Genomic DNA, 19,503 nt, shown 5'->3' on the forward strand with positions numbered 1-19,503 from the left:
TACCGTTAAGTGCTTCATCAGATCAGCATTAACATAGACATTCAATGATAAAAATCTTAGAATCGTCATATGCGCATAGCCAAGGGTACATATTACAATGAAAAGTTATTCTAATTTTATTATTATTATTATTGGACGTTTATAAACTAAGTTCCTGAGAAAATAGCTTTTCTCCCAACGAGAAGCCCTGCCCTCTCCCAAAGACATGGGTGTCATTTTCAGTCGATATCGCCAAAATACATACTGTCTACCTCTCTTATCGATCGCCTCGTACCCCGCCCCTAGTAGCCGAGCCCATTAAAATAGTGGGGACTTAGTAATGTAAACAAGAATCGACTTGTCTGTTTAGCAGATAGCAGGAAGCAACACAGCACGAAGCGTCTCTGCTGGTAAACAAAACCCAGCACTGAATTCTGCCCAGGTTCGTCTGCTACCGTACGGAAAGGTTGGAGCACGGATGAATGCCATTCATTACTAACGTATTCATCATCGTTCTCTCTTTTAGGGTGCACACAGCCAAACTCATGCTATTCAGAGAGATTTAACGGACAACTAAGCAAAGACGAGGTCAAGATGAAAAAAGGCTACTGTGCGCGGATGCTGCTTGTGTCCGATATACACTTTTGCTGCGTCCGCTGACTATCGGAGAATTTGGATAACTTCTGCTTTCGTCTGTGTCCTGTCTCGCCCTTTCTGTCTACCATTCAATCGTGCCTTACGTAGTGTTGCTGAAGGCCATGTGTGGTATTACGGGGCCACCTCTTTGTTTATCATTGTCTGGCGGTAGTGTCTTGCGTGGTTGGCAGTGATGATGATAATAGAGCGGGGAGCAGAGTTAGCATAGTACTGTTGTCAGTGGCGACAATGAGAACGGCCATCGTCTTCGTTGGTGAAACAACAAAGTAGATTCTGCCTACAGAGCAGATAGCTGCAGAAATCCCTGAGTTTGTGAGCTGTTGATGCCGGTGATTCGTGCGGTGTCGTAAAAAAAATCACCCTGTGTATAGAATTGCCCGGGTGGCTCATACAGTTTTTTCTGACAAACGAGTGGCAGGGAAAAAAGAAAAGGAGAGATCTACAATAAAATACACGGAATACCAAGCTGAAATCACTGTTGAGAGCGGAGCAACAACGGAACACCGATAGCATCTACGATACTGTTCGCAAGAAAGGAAACGAAATTCGTTCCGAAAGTTACCTACTACCATCAGGAACGAGTGAAGAAGTCGGAGGTTGCTTAATTCGATCATGTGCGATCCGCCCGTGTAGTGAGCGACACGGTTCGCTGCCGGCTGGGGGCCTGTGAAGACGAGCGCCTGAAGCCGACACTGCTCATGGCTTCAACACGGCAGATCAAGTCGAAGAACATCAAGATCGGCCGCCCCATCCTGGCGCTATGGTTAGCATTTACCACTTCGCTATGCTGCGGTGTCGCGGCCTCGGCATCAGCTGCCTCCTCAGCAGCTGCTAGCTCTACGGGGGCAGGAGACACTAGCGCTAGTACCTCCACAGCCAGCGGCAACCGACTGATGGATACGGAGGAACGACTCAGGCTCAGGTGAGCAGAGAACTAAAATAGGACCAAACTGAAAACGATCCGGTGAAGAAGCGACTTTGTTTTCACCACTATAGACAAAGAATTTCGTAATGTAGATTCATTAGCCGAGAGAATGCACCAGGGCAGTAAAAATAATTGGTGCAGTTACGACGCTCACGATGCTCTAGCAAATGTCCGGCTCAGAAAGGTGTATCAAGCGACATAAAAAATGCGTATTTGTCTATTTGTCCATTGTTGGCTAGTAGTTCGAGGTAGCATACCTGGAAGACGATAGGATACGTGTGCTGGATAGGTTAATTGTGCTCGCTGCATTCATTGGCTTATCGTATTTACTAGTCACGTACAATGGGAGTTCCACCTCATATCATAATGATAACTATGAAGTACAAAAGCGACCATAAGCAGAAACGTATCAAGGGGCAAATGAAAAGATATTAATGACCAAATATTGGATAGTGTGGTACATGTACATGAAGGTTTGATTTCATAGTATATCCACCACCGATGATAGGCATCACTTAATTTCGGCCAACTGTTCAAAAGTAATATGTATAAGGCGTGGAATCATGGCGATTCTAATTGGTTATTAATACATTTCCAAGATAGATTCTATGCCGTAATATTTATGATCTAATTCTCGTATCATGATGTTGAGATAACAGGTTTGATCACGATTGTCTCGTCAATACTCCGCTGGTACATAGAAGCTGTTCCTAAAGGCACGGCCACATTATAGACTATGTCATGCATTTGGAAACGGGCAGTGGGGTAGCAGTTATATTACTTGCTTATACTAATGGTTCTATTTTGTCGGCCAAGTCAATAGTCTCAACGCCCCACCAATTTTTCCAACGATCGTAACAGCATTGAGCGGTAAAGGCGTTACAGTCGAAGCGCCTATATAGCAATAGCTACGCAGTTAGTTTTTTCCAACAAGTTATCACCTGTTGGTAAAGCAGCAAAGCTAGAAAATAAAGAAGAAATGGTAACGCGAACAGGCCCTGCCGGCGCGTTTAGGTACTGAAACGTCAGACCATCTATGCTAACTCTAGTAATATGAGTGATACGTAGCATTTGATTTAGGCAGCCCTGATCTGGTTGTCGTCGAGTTTATAGCCGCTAATGACCGAAGCGTGACCTCCTGAAATCCAGGACGTATATATATATAATGCGTATTTCGAACGACAATCTGTCCACATTTCGTTCGTGTCGGTACATAACTTTCGTGTAACAACTTTAGAAACCTGCGTACTTTAGCATTGTGGTCATGCTACTCGTGTTCAGAAGACGCTTCAGAAGTTACCTGTGATCGCATAAATCGAACATCATCCAATTATAAGAACTAAAGGAACCGTAAGCGTGTAAGCGAGTTGATTTTTATTTGCGCTTTGTCGGCTAATACATAGCTGGGGGGGGATGTCAATAATAGAAGCGTTTCAAGTATAGATGAATACATTGTTCGTAGTTTTTACCTTAATTTAATATTTTATCGGATTTTGCATGCTACAGCTTCATTCCATTTGATTTTTATTACACCTTTCGCGTTCTTGATCAGATGAATGCGAAAACGTTTCTGACCTCATGGCGCTCTGAGAATCTTAATGTAAATTTTCATTGTGTTTTTCTTGTTGCCAAACGGAACTAAGCAGTAATGCCTGGAATTCCTGCACGTCCCCCTCATCGTATGCGAAGTAGCTAAGAACCGATGTCGAATTTTCGGTCCGTATGCAGGTACAGCATTGAAACGGCCTCATAACAAAGCCACATGAACGTTGGCCTTAGTGGCTTCTTGCCCAAAACCTCCCTGTGAGACTGACGTTGACTCTCAAGGCACAATATGCTTCCCCGCAGCTTGCTATCAAAGTAGAATCAGAAGTTTAATTATTTAAAGTCAAAAGTTGAATTATTACAGTAGAATTTTATTAACTTATATTTTATTATCGGAAATGTTCTTAACTTTCAGGTACAACCAAAGGTAGTACATCATTTGTTTTATTTATTACGTGCCTCTGTAACGCATATTTGGATCCCGACGTTGAGTCAACGTTACAGGTGGTCCAACAATCGAATGCAGATTTCCTTCTTAGTCAGCATTAGCGCGGCCTATGATTAGTAGCATTCTTTTTAGAAAACGTGGTCATTAATGCGGGGTCTGTTGGGATCCGACGATTGTTAGTAAACTATGTAGTGAGCCAGCGCGACATATGCGAGTGCCATTCATTATAATGGGGTCGAACCTGTGATAGTTCCTATAATCAAAACATAATAGTATGATTAAATATCGATAATCTTTCTATTTGTATCGTTACTGTATTCCTAAACTTATTATAAAATAGAAGCGTTTTTGCAGTGCACGTTACCGGTCGATACAAGGGCAGGCTCCGAAATCAGAAGCTTACTGGCCTTTACTCTTCCCGAACAAAAGGCTTGTGTACTGCCCAGCAGACTCGATATATTATTAGTGTTCATGTATGTGTGTATATAACCGGCTTGCGTGTGGATGCTTCCGCGGCGTGGCCAATAAATTACTCATCATATAACGTATTGATTTTATTTACAATTTAGTATTTAATGATGCATCGATATATATACAGATGTCAGATGTCCAGTTAGAGTTTTTGCTCAAACATACATTGCTACACTGCGTTATTAATTTTCCCCCTAATTTCCATAACGTGATATATGTTTTTAATTGTGTCCTGTTCGACAGGCCTTTCTAAAGACGATCGAGGCCGAACACACGATCTCCAACAAATAACGCAACCTGTGTAGCGCAAATAATTCACGTTGAGGTTTTTCCAATTGATTGGGTTCCGAAGCTTTCACTTTTTAGAGCATCCTACACAAAATATCAGTGTTTGTGTGACGGTAGTATAGCTTATGCTGTGCTGATTTGTGCAGTGTCGTTGACAACATGTGTTATAATATGTATCTGGGTTGTACAAGCACTGATGGCTACGGTACAATTACATGTGTATGGAGTGGGACGACATGTGTAGTGTGCATTGTCACATGCGAGCTTTAATATAATGATTACCATCAAATATTGAATGGCCCTTCCCAGCTGAAGTTATTAACTGATCGCTGTTGCTGGTGTTATTTGCAGGGATCAAGTGAAAGAGATGTTTCTGCACGGCTACAACTCATATATGGTACGTACGTAAAACATTGTTTTAACGGATATCTGCCCATTTGTGCTGGGCTTGTGGCACTATTTATAGACATATGGAAACAAATGAACTGTGGATGATTTATCTGCAAGTTTCAGTCAACTTTAATGAAATTAATAAGTTTGTGATACGTATCACAAACTAGTCACGATCCTGTTCTACAGTTCTTGTATCATATCACAGCGAAAGGGTGGTATGTACGACTCGGGTGTTTCTGGCTATAGAGGGCCCGCGGTGATTTGCAGCTCGCCATGCCAAATAGTTGTATCGAATAAAGGTGCGCTTGAATTACACTTTACACAATTTCCACGAATATACGCATCGTTACGTGCTTACGTTAGAGCAGTTTATCTTCGCTATGTATACAGTCGACCTTCACGTTTACCTTCGAATCATTTATCTTATCCTCTCGAACAACCTTCGACCTCGTTTATAGTATATCGCATTATATTCTATTGAAACGCTTCACTGCACTCTAAGGTGTCTCAAATGCGCTAGAAAGAAGGGAGAATAAAAGCAGCATCAATTTAGTTCAACCACCATGTTCTGCATACAGCTACCCTCTATCTACATCTACGTACATTCATCATTCGCTGATAAAAAAATTATTTGGCCAGTTCGACATCACAGGGTTAGGAGTGGAGGGGGGACGTAGAATTGATTTGTGCAACACAACTCCACTCAGCATGGTACTGTTTCAGTAGCAACGATGATTAATGTTGACTGCACGACCCGACTCGAACTACTAACACACCCCGACACGTTGAAGGTCGAAAGCATTTTGTTCATGTTAGCTTTTCGGCGACTAAACGTGATGCCCTGATTTCGACGTGCACCTCTACCGTATGCTACCCCCATAGTGACCTCGTAGCATTCATAGTTACTTCTGTAGCATTTTGGCTTCTGACCGCCATGAACAAAGAGGCGTATGTGGCACCGTCGCCTTCCATTCATTTGTTGGCGGAATTGACGTGGCGGATGTGGGAGAAATTTTATAAAAATCTTGGTGAATCTTGGTGGTGGCTGAGGCCGGCGAGGTACAAAATCCGCTCCGGGAACGTATTAATTAGATGTTAATTCATTAATACGAATGGTGGACACATGCCCATTAGCATGTAAAATGAAGACAATTGTTTGTATTAAGTAAGCGCAATGGGCCCTCACAGTAGTGCAATGGGACGCGCGTTTGCCGACTATACCTAGAGAAACCCGAAATAGACTGTGCTCGAATCCGGGCGCAGACGTATGTGTTGGAAGCAGCCAACTTTAGTTTAAATAACCGGATATAAGGCTCGAAACAAGTAAATAATAATTAGTTCGTCATAGATGTATATGCACGCCACATTACCTCATTATAAGACTGGCACCTCTAAAACGTACTGTGTATGTATCTCTTGAAGAAATGTATACATTTGCGGTGCCGAAGCGACGCTATTTGATGATAAGCTCTCCAAATGTAGATCGATTAATCAGCGCTTGATAAGTGTTTCTGAATCGATCATCAGTAATAATGATAGCTAACGCCGTATTATCTCTTTATTGTTATAGGCCCACGCTTTTCCAGCAGACGAATTAATGCCTTTGAGTTGTAAAGGTCGATTTCGGGGTGTCGAGGAAAACCGTGGCGACATCGATGACGCACTGGGAAAGTACGTATTTATGTTAACCGTAAAACATCAGTAAAAACTGTTAAAGAACTTACGAAGATTTACGGTTCTGCTGCCACAAAACCAGATTAGTGTAGCGCCTATTGGCACTAATTAAATACAGATTAGCTACTTAATACAAGTTAGCAATATTGTTTGTGACACGGCAGGGACCAGTATAGAATATATCACGAATAGGGAGTGCAGTAACATTTACGCTGGTCAAACACTAGTGATGCCGCTTAGCAAAGCAAACAGCTGCAATTAGAAATTCAGATAGGAAATATATTTGAGGAACATTGCCCGGAACCAAACCTGTAATCTCAGGATGATAAATCCGACGCGGACATATACACCCTCAATGCAGCTGTGAATAGAGATTACTATGAGACATGTACAAGAAACTTTTCAAATAGATGTAGATTTCTAACGTATGGTAATGTTACTCTACAGTTTTTCTCTCACGCTCGTTGATTCGGCGGACACCTTGGTCATTCTCGGGGAGTTGGATGAATTTGAGCGGGCTGTAAAGCTGATTATTGAGAACGTCCGAGTAGACAATGATGTAGTCGTGTCTGTGTTTGAAACAAATATTCGGATGCTTGGGTAAATAAACGCTCTACTACTATAGTATTACTATCTATATTATAACTACAGCAACGATATTCTTTTCCCGTAAAATATGTAGATCATATATTTGCATTTCTATATAAAAAAAAATGCACATATTTCACATCGGAAACGCGGACAAGTTTTCTGTATCTTTGTTAAAGGGGCATATAGGTAATCATTCTAACCCAGCATGGATCTTCTTAATCTTCTAGGGGCTTATTGAGTAATCACATCTTAACAAAATATCTTCAAGAGACTCGTGGCCGAATGCCATGGTACAACGGCGAACTGCTTGTGCTGGCAAAAGAGCTTGGTTTGCGGCTGCTTCCGTCGTTCAATTCTACAACAGGTTAGTGGTAACCATCCATATATGTCGCCTCTAAAACTAAAGCAGAAAAACCATTACGAAGCTTTCAATAGATATACAGGTTATCGGTACCGCAATGAGATCCCCGTGCTCGTATGACTGAAGAGTTTGCCTACTGTCCTCAGGATCATGTGAAATTGTCCGAATTTAGAATGGACTATCAGCAACAGGTAGTCGTTCGAGGGAATGCTTAAACGACAGTGATAACGTAAAACTCGAACTAACCAGTTTAAATGTTCTGCTGATGAGCAAGAATATAGAAACTATAGTTAATGAACATGAATTAACTTCTATAGTTGATACACTATACGGTGAATAAAAGGTATATTCGGAGGTAATCAAAATGCGGTGACTAAGGGCCCTTCGATTTGCCTGGCCTGTTCTTTATTGGTCGGTCCGTAAAGAAGTTTCCGATGGGTCTTAATAATAAATATCTATTTGTGTTATATCTAATTTTTATTTGCTGCAGGCATCCCGCACCCCCGCATAAATCTTCGCTGGGGCATGAAATCTCCGTCGATGCCAAAAGCCAGCGAAACCTGTACTGCCTGTGCGGGAACGATGCTCCTTGAGCTCGCAGCATTATCCCGGTTGACCGGCGAATCGGTTTTTGAAGCAAAAGCACGCAAAGCCATGGATTACCTTTGGCTGCAGAGGCATCGGTAAATACTAGTTAATCAAAAAGCAATACCTTGCATCCAGTGCGCATCTTACGTTCTGGAGAAGGAAGGATAATCTAGAGGAATTTTCTAGACTCATTATCATGGCCCAACGGTGTTCGTTATATTATAGCAGCTAATTTGATAGCCAAATATTTGTCCTAGAATTAGCCTGGATTCATCTAGACTGAAATAAACATTCGGCTTGGTTTCCTCAACTGACTTAAAAATCGCTTTGACAAATGATGTGTTTTGTTTTAAATTGGTTTCATGCCCTTAATTACCATAATAACTGTGTTTGTGATTTCTCATTTTAACTTATCCAGCTCATCTGATTTAGTCGGTACTGTGATAAACGTTAACAGTGGAGATTGGGTGCGACGTGACTCTGGGGTTGGTGCGGGAATCGACTCATACTACGAATACTGCCTCAAAGGCTACATCCTGCTGGGTGAGGATGCGTACCTCGAGCGCTTCGAACGTCATTACGCTGCTGTGATGAAATATATCTCGCAGGTTTGTTTCCTATTGAGTGGTGACTGTTTTATTATAGGCTGAATAGAGTGAATAACGTACAGCATATTACAATTGGTACTTAGTTATGATGCAAATATATCTGAAGCTCTCTTTTCAACAATATGGCTTGTGATAAATTATGAGCAGCGAAAGAACGGAGCGTAGTAGGAAGGTGGCACGACAAGCTGCGACGAGTGGTTTTATGAAAATACAAAAAAAATATGGCGTGGAGGGTACACCGATAACAGGCCAAAACTACCGTAGAAACAACCAACTGTTTTAGCAAATATAAGAAACTGCTTTGCAATTTATTATAGTTTTTAAGTCACATACTACCGCTGTGCTTTGGAGTATATTCTTAGTTATTAAATTTAATTGCTGCAATTCGAATTTTTGTTCAGCTGCGGTATTCAAACGTGTTTTTTTCCGGTAATCACCGAATCTAGATGTTAAAGGAATATGAATGATACAATAAATACCTGCACAATGCAAATATAGTGCATTAGGAACTAGACAACTTTTCTGCTATTTACTGTTGTTTGCATTCTGCCTTACTTAACAGCTTATAAAATGATGTTACACAAGGCTGAAGCTATCTAACAAAGACTTCCAGGCCGCCCGGCGTTATGTTTCTGTTTTTTGTCCTAGCTTTTCTTTTTGTTGGTGGCTGAAAGACGCCCTCATGTATGACGAAGTCGTATTCGCTGGAAATGTTTACAGGGTCCCATGCTTGTTGACGTTCACATGCATCGCCCAACAACAAATGCAAAGAATTTTATGGACGCATTGCTTGCCTTCTGGCCTGGTCTCCAGGTGCTGAAAGGCGATATTAAGCCCGCCATCGAAACGCATGAAATGTTGTATCAGGTGATGCAGCGACACAATTTCCTTCCGGAGGCATTCACTACAGACTTTCAAGTCCACTGGGGACAGCACCCGCTCAGACCAGAATTCATCGAAAGTACATATTTTCTCTATAAGGTCAGTGTTAAAGTATTGGTATAGAGCTTTAGTATCGGATCCGTTCAATCTCGAGATCTTACTTTTCACTCTAGTTAGATTTCAATACTGAAGCAGACACCGGAAAGTCAGCTAAACAATTACGAGGTTCATAAAAAACATCGACTTCATGCAAAAAAAAAAAAAGAAAACTTAGAAGCAAACATTTTCCTGTCATAAGTCTTACTATTGAATTTAAATGGTTGTGTATTTGTATATGTTTAGGCAACGGATGATCCATATTATCTAGAAGTGGGTCGTCGGGTCGTGGACTCTCTGCAAAGCCTAGCCAGGGTTCCATGCGGCTTTGCTGCTGTTAAAGACGTTCGAACAGGTTCGAAAGACGATCGTATGGACTCGTTCGTTCTGGCAGAAACATTCAAATATCTCTATCTTTTGTTTGCTGATAAGGCCGATGTGCCACTTGCAATCGATCAATTTATATTCACAACAGGTAAGTACCCATGCCTATTATTATCTTCTTGCCGTAGGATCGAGACATGCTAAATGGAAAGACAGTTAAGTCTATTCACAAAAGTTCATCTACCTAAAAATTGTGACGAATCTTATGCTTTTCTTCTTCTTTCTTCTTTGTTATTATAATTTTGTTTCAATGACATTTTTGTTTCTGTTCTTCTAACATTATTCCCACAGAGGCGCACCTGCTCCCCCTGAGTCTCTCTCAACGACGTCCTTCACCGGCATCAACCGAGTTGAACACAACAGCCTCGCTGGCTGCTGGAGCCATCGGAACTTCGGCTGGAGTTACTTTGCTCCATAGCCGTTATGCAGCTGACACGGCTGAATGCCCGAACAGCGAAGTGGCCCGTAATGCGGATAAGGTTCGCTTGCCGCTTAAGAACCTAGTCGAGGACACCTGCCCTTCACAGCCCGTCAAGTACGTCTTCCTAGACGATCTCCTCAGTCTTGCCATTCATTACGGTAGCGAGATGTCGGCGAGTGAAATTTTTCTTCAGGTTATCACAATCTTGACCCAGCGGCTTTGGTTGTGGCCAACGCTGAATGGCGGGAAGGGCGAGCCCGTTGCTACCAGTCACGTGAGATTGATGAATCGATGTTGGCAGGGCCCTACCTTTTTAGACGGCAAGCCACCTCGTATTAGTACGTTAATCATTTTTCTTTTGTTGTATTCGTGCTTCGTAACCGTACTATATCGGCAGAGTTTACGAATCTTTGCTCGATTGTGACGCACGTAATGCACTGGGCGAGATTGAGTCATGACAAACTTGGAGTGAATTGCTTCAGCGATATAACAAGTTCGCTTGTGAAGGGATTTAACGAATGACGAAATTTTTGCTCAGAGAAGTGACAAGTAACGCCTGTACATGTGCTGCTCTCTTTGTGCACTGTTACGTCTATTGCGTCGTCATTTGATGCGCGCCATTTAATTTTGGTCAACTCCGACGAGCGCGTAGACTGAAGCAACTCAGTGTAACATTGATAGGCGTTTAAAATCATTTGGCCGAGTTTGGGCAAGAGCGTGTAAAGTGAAAAACAAGGTAGGTTAAGTAGCGAAGCATATTGTGGAGAATAAAACGATACCTAGTATGTTGCTATTTGGCTTAACATAGGTGTTCGAACATCGTTACAAGTACTCCCTAGTTAAAATCTGTCCTATCGCTGTTAAATCTGTCCGGCTCAGTACAAGAAGTACGTAGGATTTTTATAAGGTTAGAGTATTTAGAATTTTTGAAGAGAGCTCTATAATTTCAACGTACCTTATTCACTTTGGGTCTCATTTTAGCTATTGCATGCGTCTGCTACGCGCGAAACCACTCTAGAAGTGCTAAAACGGGAGCACAGTGCTTAATTTGTGCTGGCCTCCATACACACCCATATAAATAATTTTACAGCTTTACCATCTTAAAAAATGTACCGCACCCTCATGGGTTTTGATTAACCCATCACATAATTATTACAGCTGAGCTAACCGCGCACATCTCTTTCGCTCTCGAAAAGCCAGATATAATTTTATAGGTTTTAATTGTTGTAATGTGGCATTTTCAATATGCCAGAAACTTGTAACGCGAAATATCATCGCCGAAAGTTTTTGTTCTTATCCAAGAGAGGAAATACGGTATTCAATCGTCACGTTATGTCCATTTCCATGGTTTTCTGTAGTTTTGTAGATTAGGCTCAAAGCAAAGCTAGTCATTTTCTTCATGCAGCATCTACCATCATAGCTGTACGTATCAAATATAATATCATTATGTGCGACATTTTATTATGACCACGTAACAGTTGGTCGTCCTTAAGCAGAGTCGTAGGCATCAAAGGGTAAGGACAAATAGGATCCCTTGTGGACCTTTGATAATAATTTAGAATGAGACAGTGAACCAGCTTGCCCTGCCGACCCAAAAACGTTTTGTTGTTTAGAGAGACGGAACAGGCTGTTTTATCTTAAATTCTTAACAAAATGCTGACATGATTCCCAACAACTAGGAAAAAAGGAATGTCGGAGGTAGTTGGCGTCATCCATAATATTAACTTAGTATAATGCCATGTGGATGACTAGCTGATCATTGTTAAGACTGCAAAGATCACCACATGCCTTCAGTGATATATTGCAGCTATGAAAATTGTAGGATCGCTCAGGTTTGACTTTCCGAAATCTAACCTCTACTCCACATTTTTTAATCACTGTTTAAAGCGAACGCTTGGCCACGTTTTTAGAATTGATTTATATTAAGTTCATATTGTTTCCGTATATTCCAAACATTGTCACACAAATTGACGCTACGCGCGGTTCCTATTGCCATACAAAGTTATTCCCTAGAGCAAAAGACGTTTCTCATCACTGAGCATATTTCTATTCTACAAGTTTAAAAAAAGGTCGATTACACAGTAATGACTGACCTTGGATACAAAGATTTCAAAGAAATAAAAGAAGTAACCAAACTGAGAATGTTGACACATACATATATATATATATATATATAAATATATATATATATATATATATATAAATATATATATATATATATTAATCTAAGCATGCAATAAATCTACAAATTTGAATTTCCGTTGCTTCATTTTTTTAGTGTTTTCATTTAAGTTTTTCTACCTGTTTCGAGTCTTCATCAGTTATTTTTCCCGTTATGTTGTGAGCTCACCTGGTTCCCTGCATTGATTAGATGCGTTTTATTGTTCACACCATCTACGCACACACGCAAGAAATTTATTAACTTTCGTTCCATTATGCTAGCCGTGCCCCTATTATTGATCACGCTCAACGGTTCTATGGAGATCAGGTGTATGATCTTGCCCGACAACTACGAAGTAGGCCAAGACAGTGACAATAATAGAAACTTAACAACTAAGGGCATATACAAACGTGGGTTTTGCTTTTTTTTTTTTTTATTCTGGTTACAGTCTGTAGTGAACGCAAGCGTCGTCAGAATAGTAGAATTGACGACCTAAACCACGCGAATGTTATTGGTAAAGAGGACATATTGTGTATTTTCACGCGACTTTTGGCGTGCCGTTATTGACTGTACAGGAAGTAGTACACAATTAGCATTCAGGTCACGTTGCTACGAAAAAGGATTTAAAACGTTCTTTGGTTATCCTGCTACAGGTCAATGGCTTCTTCTCACTTCTCTCGTTTACGCTAAATAGACGCGCAAAGGGATGTTAGTGATAAATGTGATATTAACTTTAGCCAAAGATGATGAGGTAAATTATTTCGCAGATTTCTAAGCTGTTACGGCTGACTTGTCACTAACGGTGGATTAGACCCTTGAACTAAGAAGCTGTTTTCTCAAGCATTTAAAGGTCCACATCTACGTTGAGAGAAAGCTGCGATTGGTTTGCATGATGCGCATTGCGTCACTAGTTTGACCAGTTACTAAATAATGGTTGAATTAATTATCTATACGGTGTAAGTATCTATATAGCATTATTTCGTGATATTTCAGTACTGTATCATTTGCTGTTATCGTTTATGCATTTGGTTTCGTTTCATCTACGACAGGAAACGACGTCTACTGGCATCTCAGTTCGATGTATCTAATCCGCTCCACGTGCAGTTAGCTCGCCAGATGGGTGTACAAGTTGCTGTGCTGGGCGACGGTCGAATGCAATTGGTCCATAATGCGGCCCACGCCGCGTCATCAGCGGATGGTCAGGAAGGCCTGCTGTTCATGCACGAGATGATTCAGTTAGCGAAACAGACGAATAGTCGTCCGGAAACTGAGATGCGATCCGTGCAGTTCATGAGAGACGACGACAAACTCGTCGTAATACCGGCGGGTCCGGCCCAGTTCGGTCCTGATCTCGGGAATAGTAACAATCAAGTAAGTCTTAAGGTCGATTCCTAACCAGTTAGTGAATCAAACTTGAGTCGAACCAAGCAGACTGCTTAAGGTTTATGTATGTTACTCGTTAACGGCCTCGTTTGTCATTAGTTCAGTAAATTTGGCGGCTGTTGTAAATAATGTCAATAGCTTCTGCTGCCACCATGTCAAATTCTTGGCACCTGCAAATTAGTTACCGTAACTATATATATATACGACATGATGTTGTCGGAATCGCAGGTTCTGTTGCCCATCTTTCCGTCGACATTCGGGCTAATAGGTCAATATTCATTTTTCAAATATAGATGGAAATCCAAAAAAACATGGTCATTCCACTGTTGACAGCAATATCGTTAAGTCTTGATATCGGAGCCCTTTGTCGTTTTTCGTCTTGTGGCTCGGAAAATTACTACACCAAAACAACTCTGTGTACTCGCATTTTAGCCTCTGTCTGTCCATATGAATTTTTGGGATACAGGTGTCTGGCGAAATAGTGTTGGCCGCCCCTCCGAAGGTGTGTCATGGCGTAGCCAACTGCGCGGCGATGACCGGTCGTATCGCGTTATTGGAGCGCGGTGACTGCATGTTCATCGAGAAGGCTCGCCACGTCCAACGTTGTGGCGCAATTGGTGCCATTGTCTTGGACACCGCTCCGGACACATCTGCGCGTGCGGCAGCCATGTTTGCCATGTCGGGTGACGGGGGTCAAGATGATCCGTCGATTCCGGTTCTATTCCTTTTCTCACTGGACGCTAAACCCCTTCTAGAGGCAATAAAAGTACAGCCCAAGCTGCAGGCAAGTGAAAATTTGTGTTTTTCGATGAGCCTAAACCCTATTTCGCAAACAGAACGACAACTATTGAACCATAAATGGCAAGCAGTGCTAACACTGGATGTAGTTTTACTACGATAGGGTCACTTAGTGTCGTTTAGAGTCGGTGTGTAAAATGTTTTTGAATTTGACGCTTATATTTACAGAAAAATGCCGTAAAAATGTACTAAATACTGATATACTATTGTGTCAAGAAAGTATTGAGAAACCAGCCTCATAAGAGGGTGCTCAGAGGAGCTAAGCATCTTATACGAATCATGTTGGACTATTTTTTAGCGTCTTTGGAGATGAAAAGGTTCACGTCACTGACTGTGCTTAAAGGCCTTTATTCAGAATAGAATGAATATAGTATTCACTTGATCTAGCCTCCTGCGATTTAGCAAAAAAAGCCTAAAAGGATAACTTAGGACAATCGAGAAAATCCAAAGGCGAAGATTTTGATTTGAGAGGCTGATTGATCTAAAACTTCGTTCAAACGTATTTTCAAAACTACATAGAACCCGGCGGGAATTTTGTTTTTAGTGCATACTGGAAAACTGATGTACAACTGTTAAGCTGTTACCAAGTAAATCCGACACACTTGGGATTGGATAACTTTTTTTTTTTGGTTGAGCGAGAGTGAGGGATTTTTTATATGCTTGTTCCAACACTTTAGCATATTCTGGATGTATACTTGTTCTTGGGATTTTCATATATGATTTTTCTATCTACAGCTTATCGAAATAAATCGATAGTAGAATATGCTTACCCAGAAGTAGCCCTTTCCAGACCAGGAAGGCCCCATAATCACAAGAACTTGGATTGGAAGCCCAATTTGAGTATTTTCATCTATTTCACAAGTCGGGAAGTAAGGGGAGCATGATACTGAGGCCTGACGTTGTGACTAGACTGCATGTCTTCGACTGTACTGGCTATGGTCCATGAGTCTCCTGAGTAACTCGAAATAGCGGGCCGCATCCATTGTTTCGATTTTTACGTGTATTTCGCAAAGTAGTTTTTGTCTTAGTTCTTATATTCAAAGCTCTGCTTTTGTGAAAAGACGACAGTGCATTCCTGTATTTCGGATGCCGACATCCGATTCCCTCTTCACTGGTCTTCAACACTTCAATTTCGGTTTTTTAGAACGCTTGCAGCGTTCATACACTGTGTTTGCACTTATGGTCTTTTTTCGTAATCTATTCACCAGTCTTCAGTTAATTTCCGTAGTACTGTGGCCTTTGAGAAACAAAAACTTGACTACTAAGCGTTCATTTTCAAGACTAATGTGGATGTTTTTCCTTCTGTTATTCCTTAAATTTAACTGGTTTTCAGTCACAAGTTTAAGGCTTACTAGAATTTTTACACGCGAAATTCAGGTCCGTATTGCAAAAGCTATTGAATTTCAAAGCCCGCCGGATTCGTTTGTAATAGCCTAATAAATGTATGTTTGCGTAACTTGAATTTTGACGACTAAGGTTAGTACGAAGTCGAATTCTCGAGACTTTTTTTTTTATCATCATCTACATTTCTATACATATAGTGTTGTAAATGAAGACAGTCGTGGTCGCAAAAAAGTGCTTGCTTATTACTGTTATTTGGCACATCAATGAGGTCTAGGCTACTTTTACAGTAAAAGTTGCTAAGCGACTCTAACGTTTGCCACTAAATGAAAGCTCGGAAGCTCTTTGTTAAATCACATATCTCTGGCTAAATACCTTACGAGACGATTTCCATGGAAAAGCCAAGTAAACTCACTGTGGTCAACATGTTTGACGAATATTCCTAATGTTGTTTAATTTGATATACCTTGGGCACCTTGTCCTTTCTCTTCCTTTTTGTAGGTGACACTTGGAGACGCTGTCCCTGCCGGTCCTGTCTTGCCCACATCAGGGGGTTCCTTGACGAGCGGCGCGTCGGGCAATGCAGACAGCACTGATGGCACTGTCGCTAGAAGTGTTCCCGGTGCAGGCGACTTCGAAGCCGACCTCAATAAATTACTACAGCAGATCCATAATTTACAAGCTAGTCGTTTCCCTGACCTCAGCAAGTACAAAGATCGGCTCAAGAAACTTCTGCTGAACATCCTTGTTAGACAGAGCAAGGACTTCAACTCGGCACTAGCGAAGCTGGGTATGTTGGGCGTGGTCGAACCAGACGACCCACTCGGCGCACTCCCGGACGCCTGCGATCCTCACAGCTGTACGAATCCGGCAATCTCTCAAGAACTATTGGCTGATTACTTCGCCGGTCACGTTTGTCAAATGTGTCCTCTTACGACGTAGGTGCTCTGCGGTGGTAGACGGCGGCAAAGGCAAAAAATTAAGAAGTCAAAAAGGGAAAACAAATTAATTTTCTAACAAATCCGCCGCCTCCCTTGTGTCTTGCTATTATTAATGTAGTGTAATATGTATGTTAAATTTGATATTTTAAGTTTCCTACTGTCGCGAGGGGATTCGTCTACTTCACGTGACAACAGCGAGAGGACAGAATTTTGCCGAAGAAAAATTTTCATACACAAAGCTATGGCATCAAACACGCGACATAGGGTGTGTGCTGTTCATGCATGTTGGCGCCGTATTTACTTGCTATTAGTTTGCAAGTTCTTCAGTAGGTTCCCTTGGCCTGCTTAGACCTGGTTGAGAAAGACAACTACCGTAACATACCGATATTAAGACAACCGTAACAACGTTACAGATGTATTAGTTGACGTGGAGAAACGTTCGCGATACGGGTTCCTGTTTTCACGGTGGTCTCATTGTTGTCGGTCTAATTGTTGGGGTACCGGGGAAAGCGGGCGGGGGGATTCAAAAGTAATAAACGGCTGGTTATTGGAGGACAGATATTCGAAATACGAAGGACGATAATCTAAAATCGTAGCGTATTCATTACTAGTTGGTTTGAAAGATCATCAGCATATACGTGTTCACACAACTAGTTAACTATAATGCTTGAGAAACAAATTGTCCCCTGGACAACGGCGTGTTGGTCGGTTGTCGCCAGTGCAGTGTACGACATACACTATCAGGTATTACGCAATAGGTGGCCAATCAACGTAGTAATTTGTGTGACTGGACTGTATGAAAGGACAACGAAGACGGAGAGGGATAGGGAGAAAGTAAAAAGTATTTCAAGAATAGAACAGAGGAATTGTCTATGGCCACTTGCGCACGCTCCTTCTAATCGTCAGCTTAATTTTTCACACATTTTTCTAAAAATTGTTTGCATAGAGCAGAATTGACAGATATATGTAACACTCTTTGTCAATAACGATATGATTATGACAAATACGAAATGTTGCTTATTGACTACTTACAGCCGAGCCATTCGTTTCGTTCGAGAGGTTTCTTTCTCTTTCATACACTCTTACTTCTTACCTGCTTATTACTGGTTACTAAAGTCGCTGAACATTTTCGATCCTTGTCGATGAATTTCTTTTGGCTTGTCTTCAATTTGTTCGTTTTTTGCTGACCTCGGTGGCCCCTTTTTGTTAGCGTTATTAGCACTGTGGTCTTATAACTGCGTGGACAACGTCAATGCTTTAGTGACTACTATTTGGCGTGGAATAGTCTGGGCAGACATTGTCTGCGTATTTCGTCAATTTTCAAATCTTTCTTTCATTTTTGTTCTGTTTCTGTTATTGATCTGATTCCTGACTGAAGTTACTAGGGAAAGCAGTTTGAGGATTATAATGATGCTGTTGATGACAAGCGCGGTCACAATGAATAAGACAACTTGGGAAAGCCTACCAAACTTCTTGCCCCAGACTTGTCACGATATCCCTTTCAACGAATACGGCCCATTATAATTGCTATCATTAATTTTGCCTGAGGCCAATGATCGTTGTGCAGCACATGTCACACAACAAAAAAGACTATATCAATACGGAAGAAACGAAAAGGGGACTTGACGTTCGAAAGGGCGGAAGCACCGCTCTCTGATCTTGAGGTGATCACCTAGACCTTTCGCTAACTATAATAAAACGTGATAGCTAGGAATATCGAACGGGAAATATGAAGACTAGTTAGTTAATGGGATGATAAGGAAAGAATAACGAGACGAAGAGGAAAAGAGCAAAGGAAGACGTGATAAAAAAGAAAGATATGATTGAGAGAAGGGGTGAATGAAGAAAAACTGTTTAGCATGTTCGTGTAAGCGTATATTGTATGAACTTCTGTATATAGTGGATCTATTTAAATTTGTGCGCGGAGAATGAGAGAATTTGCGGGCTGGCCAATTATTAGTCATGCAAAGTTAGCCGAAAGACCTGGAGGAATCGTTCGTGGAGCTGATAGTAGGCAGCAAAGCCGTAAGCGATTTAAGCCCGGGCCTCGGCTTGCTTCAGTGAACTTGAAGGTTGTATAAGCGTACACATCGATATGAGACTAGCCGGGAAGGGGAGAAATAACGCGTGCGAAGGGCGGAAAGTTACAAACGAATGCGTGATGGCGATGGTGATGGTGATGGTGATGAAACTCGTAACTATAACTAACAAAAAAGCAATGTAATAAGATTACACAAAGGTGTGTCTAAGAAGGACGACGTGAATAAAGATGTTATTTATACAAAAGGAACAAGCTGTTTTGTATAGTTAATTACCTAATATTATCAATTACCGACACTGACACCTATTATAACTTCGCCTCTGTCATCTCCCGACTTTCCATACGGTACTTATTGGAAGATGCATTCAATTATTATTATTATTAATGACTACACCAATAGACATAATTCCGTTAAGTGTATTTCTATTTATTCGTATAGTGATAAAATCGTTGTCCTATAAATTCCCAACGGTATCGTCTATCCCATTTGTTCAATCCAGAAAGTGGAAAACCTCACATGTAATATG

General features: G+C 41.3%; 1 protein-coding gene across 2 annotated transcripts; it reads left to right on the plus strand.

The window, feature by feature from the left end:
* Nucleotides 1-437: 437 nt before the first annotated feature.
* Nucleotides 438-19,228, plus strand: LOC111259154 (ER degradation-enhancing alpha-mannosidase-like protein 3). 2 transcript variants are annotated; one of them, XM_022830905.2, is made up of 13 exons: nucleotides 438-1,558; nucleotides 4,665-4,710; nucleotides 6,277-6,377; nucleotides 6,828-6,980; nucleotides 7,199-7,335; nucleotides 7,823-8,015; nucleotides 8,339-8,528; nucleotides 9,342-9,509; nucleotides 9,753-9,981; nucleotides 10,182-10,425; nucleotides 13,522-13,843; nucleotides 14,322-14,639; nucleotides 16,496-19,228. In XM_022830905.2, exons 1-13 carry the CDS (start codon nucleotides 1,335-1,337, stop codon nucleotides 16,934-16,936), a joined length of 2,766 nt encoding a protein of 921 aa, XP_022686640.1. In that variant the 5' UTR covers nucleotides 438-1,334; the 3' UTR covers nucleotides 16,937-19,228. The 2 variants fall into 2 exon arrangements, with proteins under 2 accessions (XP_022686640.1, XP_022686639.1); XM_022830904.2 differs by having other exon boundaries at nucleotides 439-1,558; nucleotides 9,249-9,509.
* Nucleotides 19,229-19,503: the final 275 nt, after the last annotated feature.

Source organism: Varroa jacobsoni, unplaced genomic scaffold, assembly GCF_002532875.2.
Source record: "Varroa jacobsoni isolate VJ856 unplaced genomic scaffold, vjacob_1.0 scaffold_300, whole genome shotgun sequence".
Taxonomy (NCBI): Eukaryota; Metazoa; Arthropoda; class Arachnida; order Mesostigmata; family Varroidae; genus Varroa; species Varroa jacobsoni.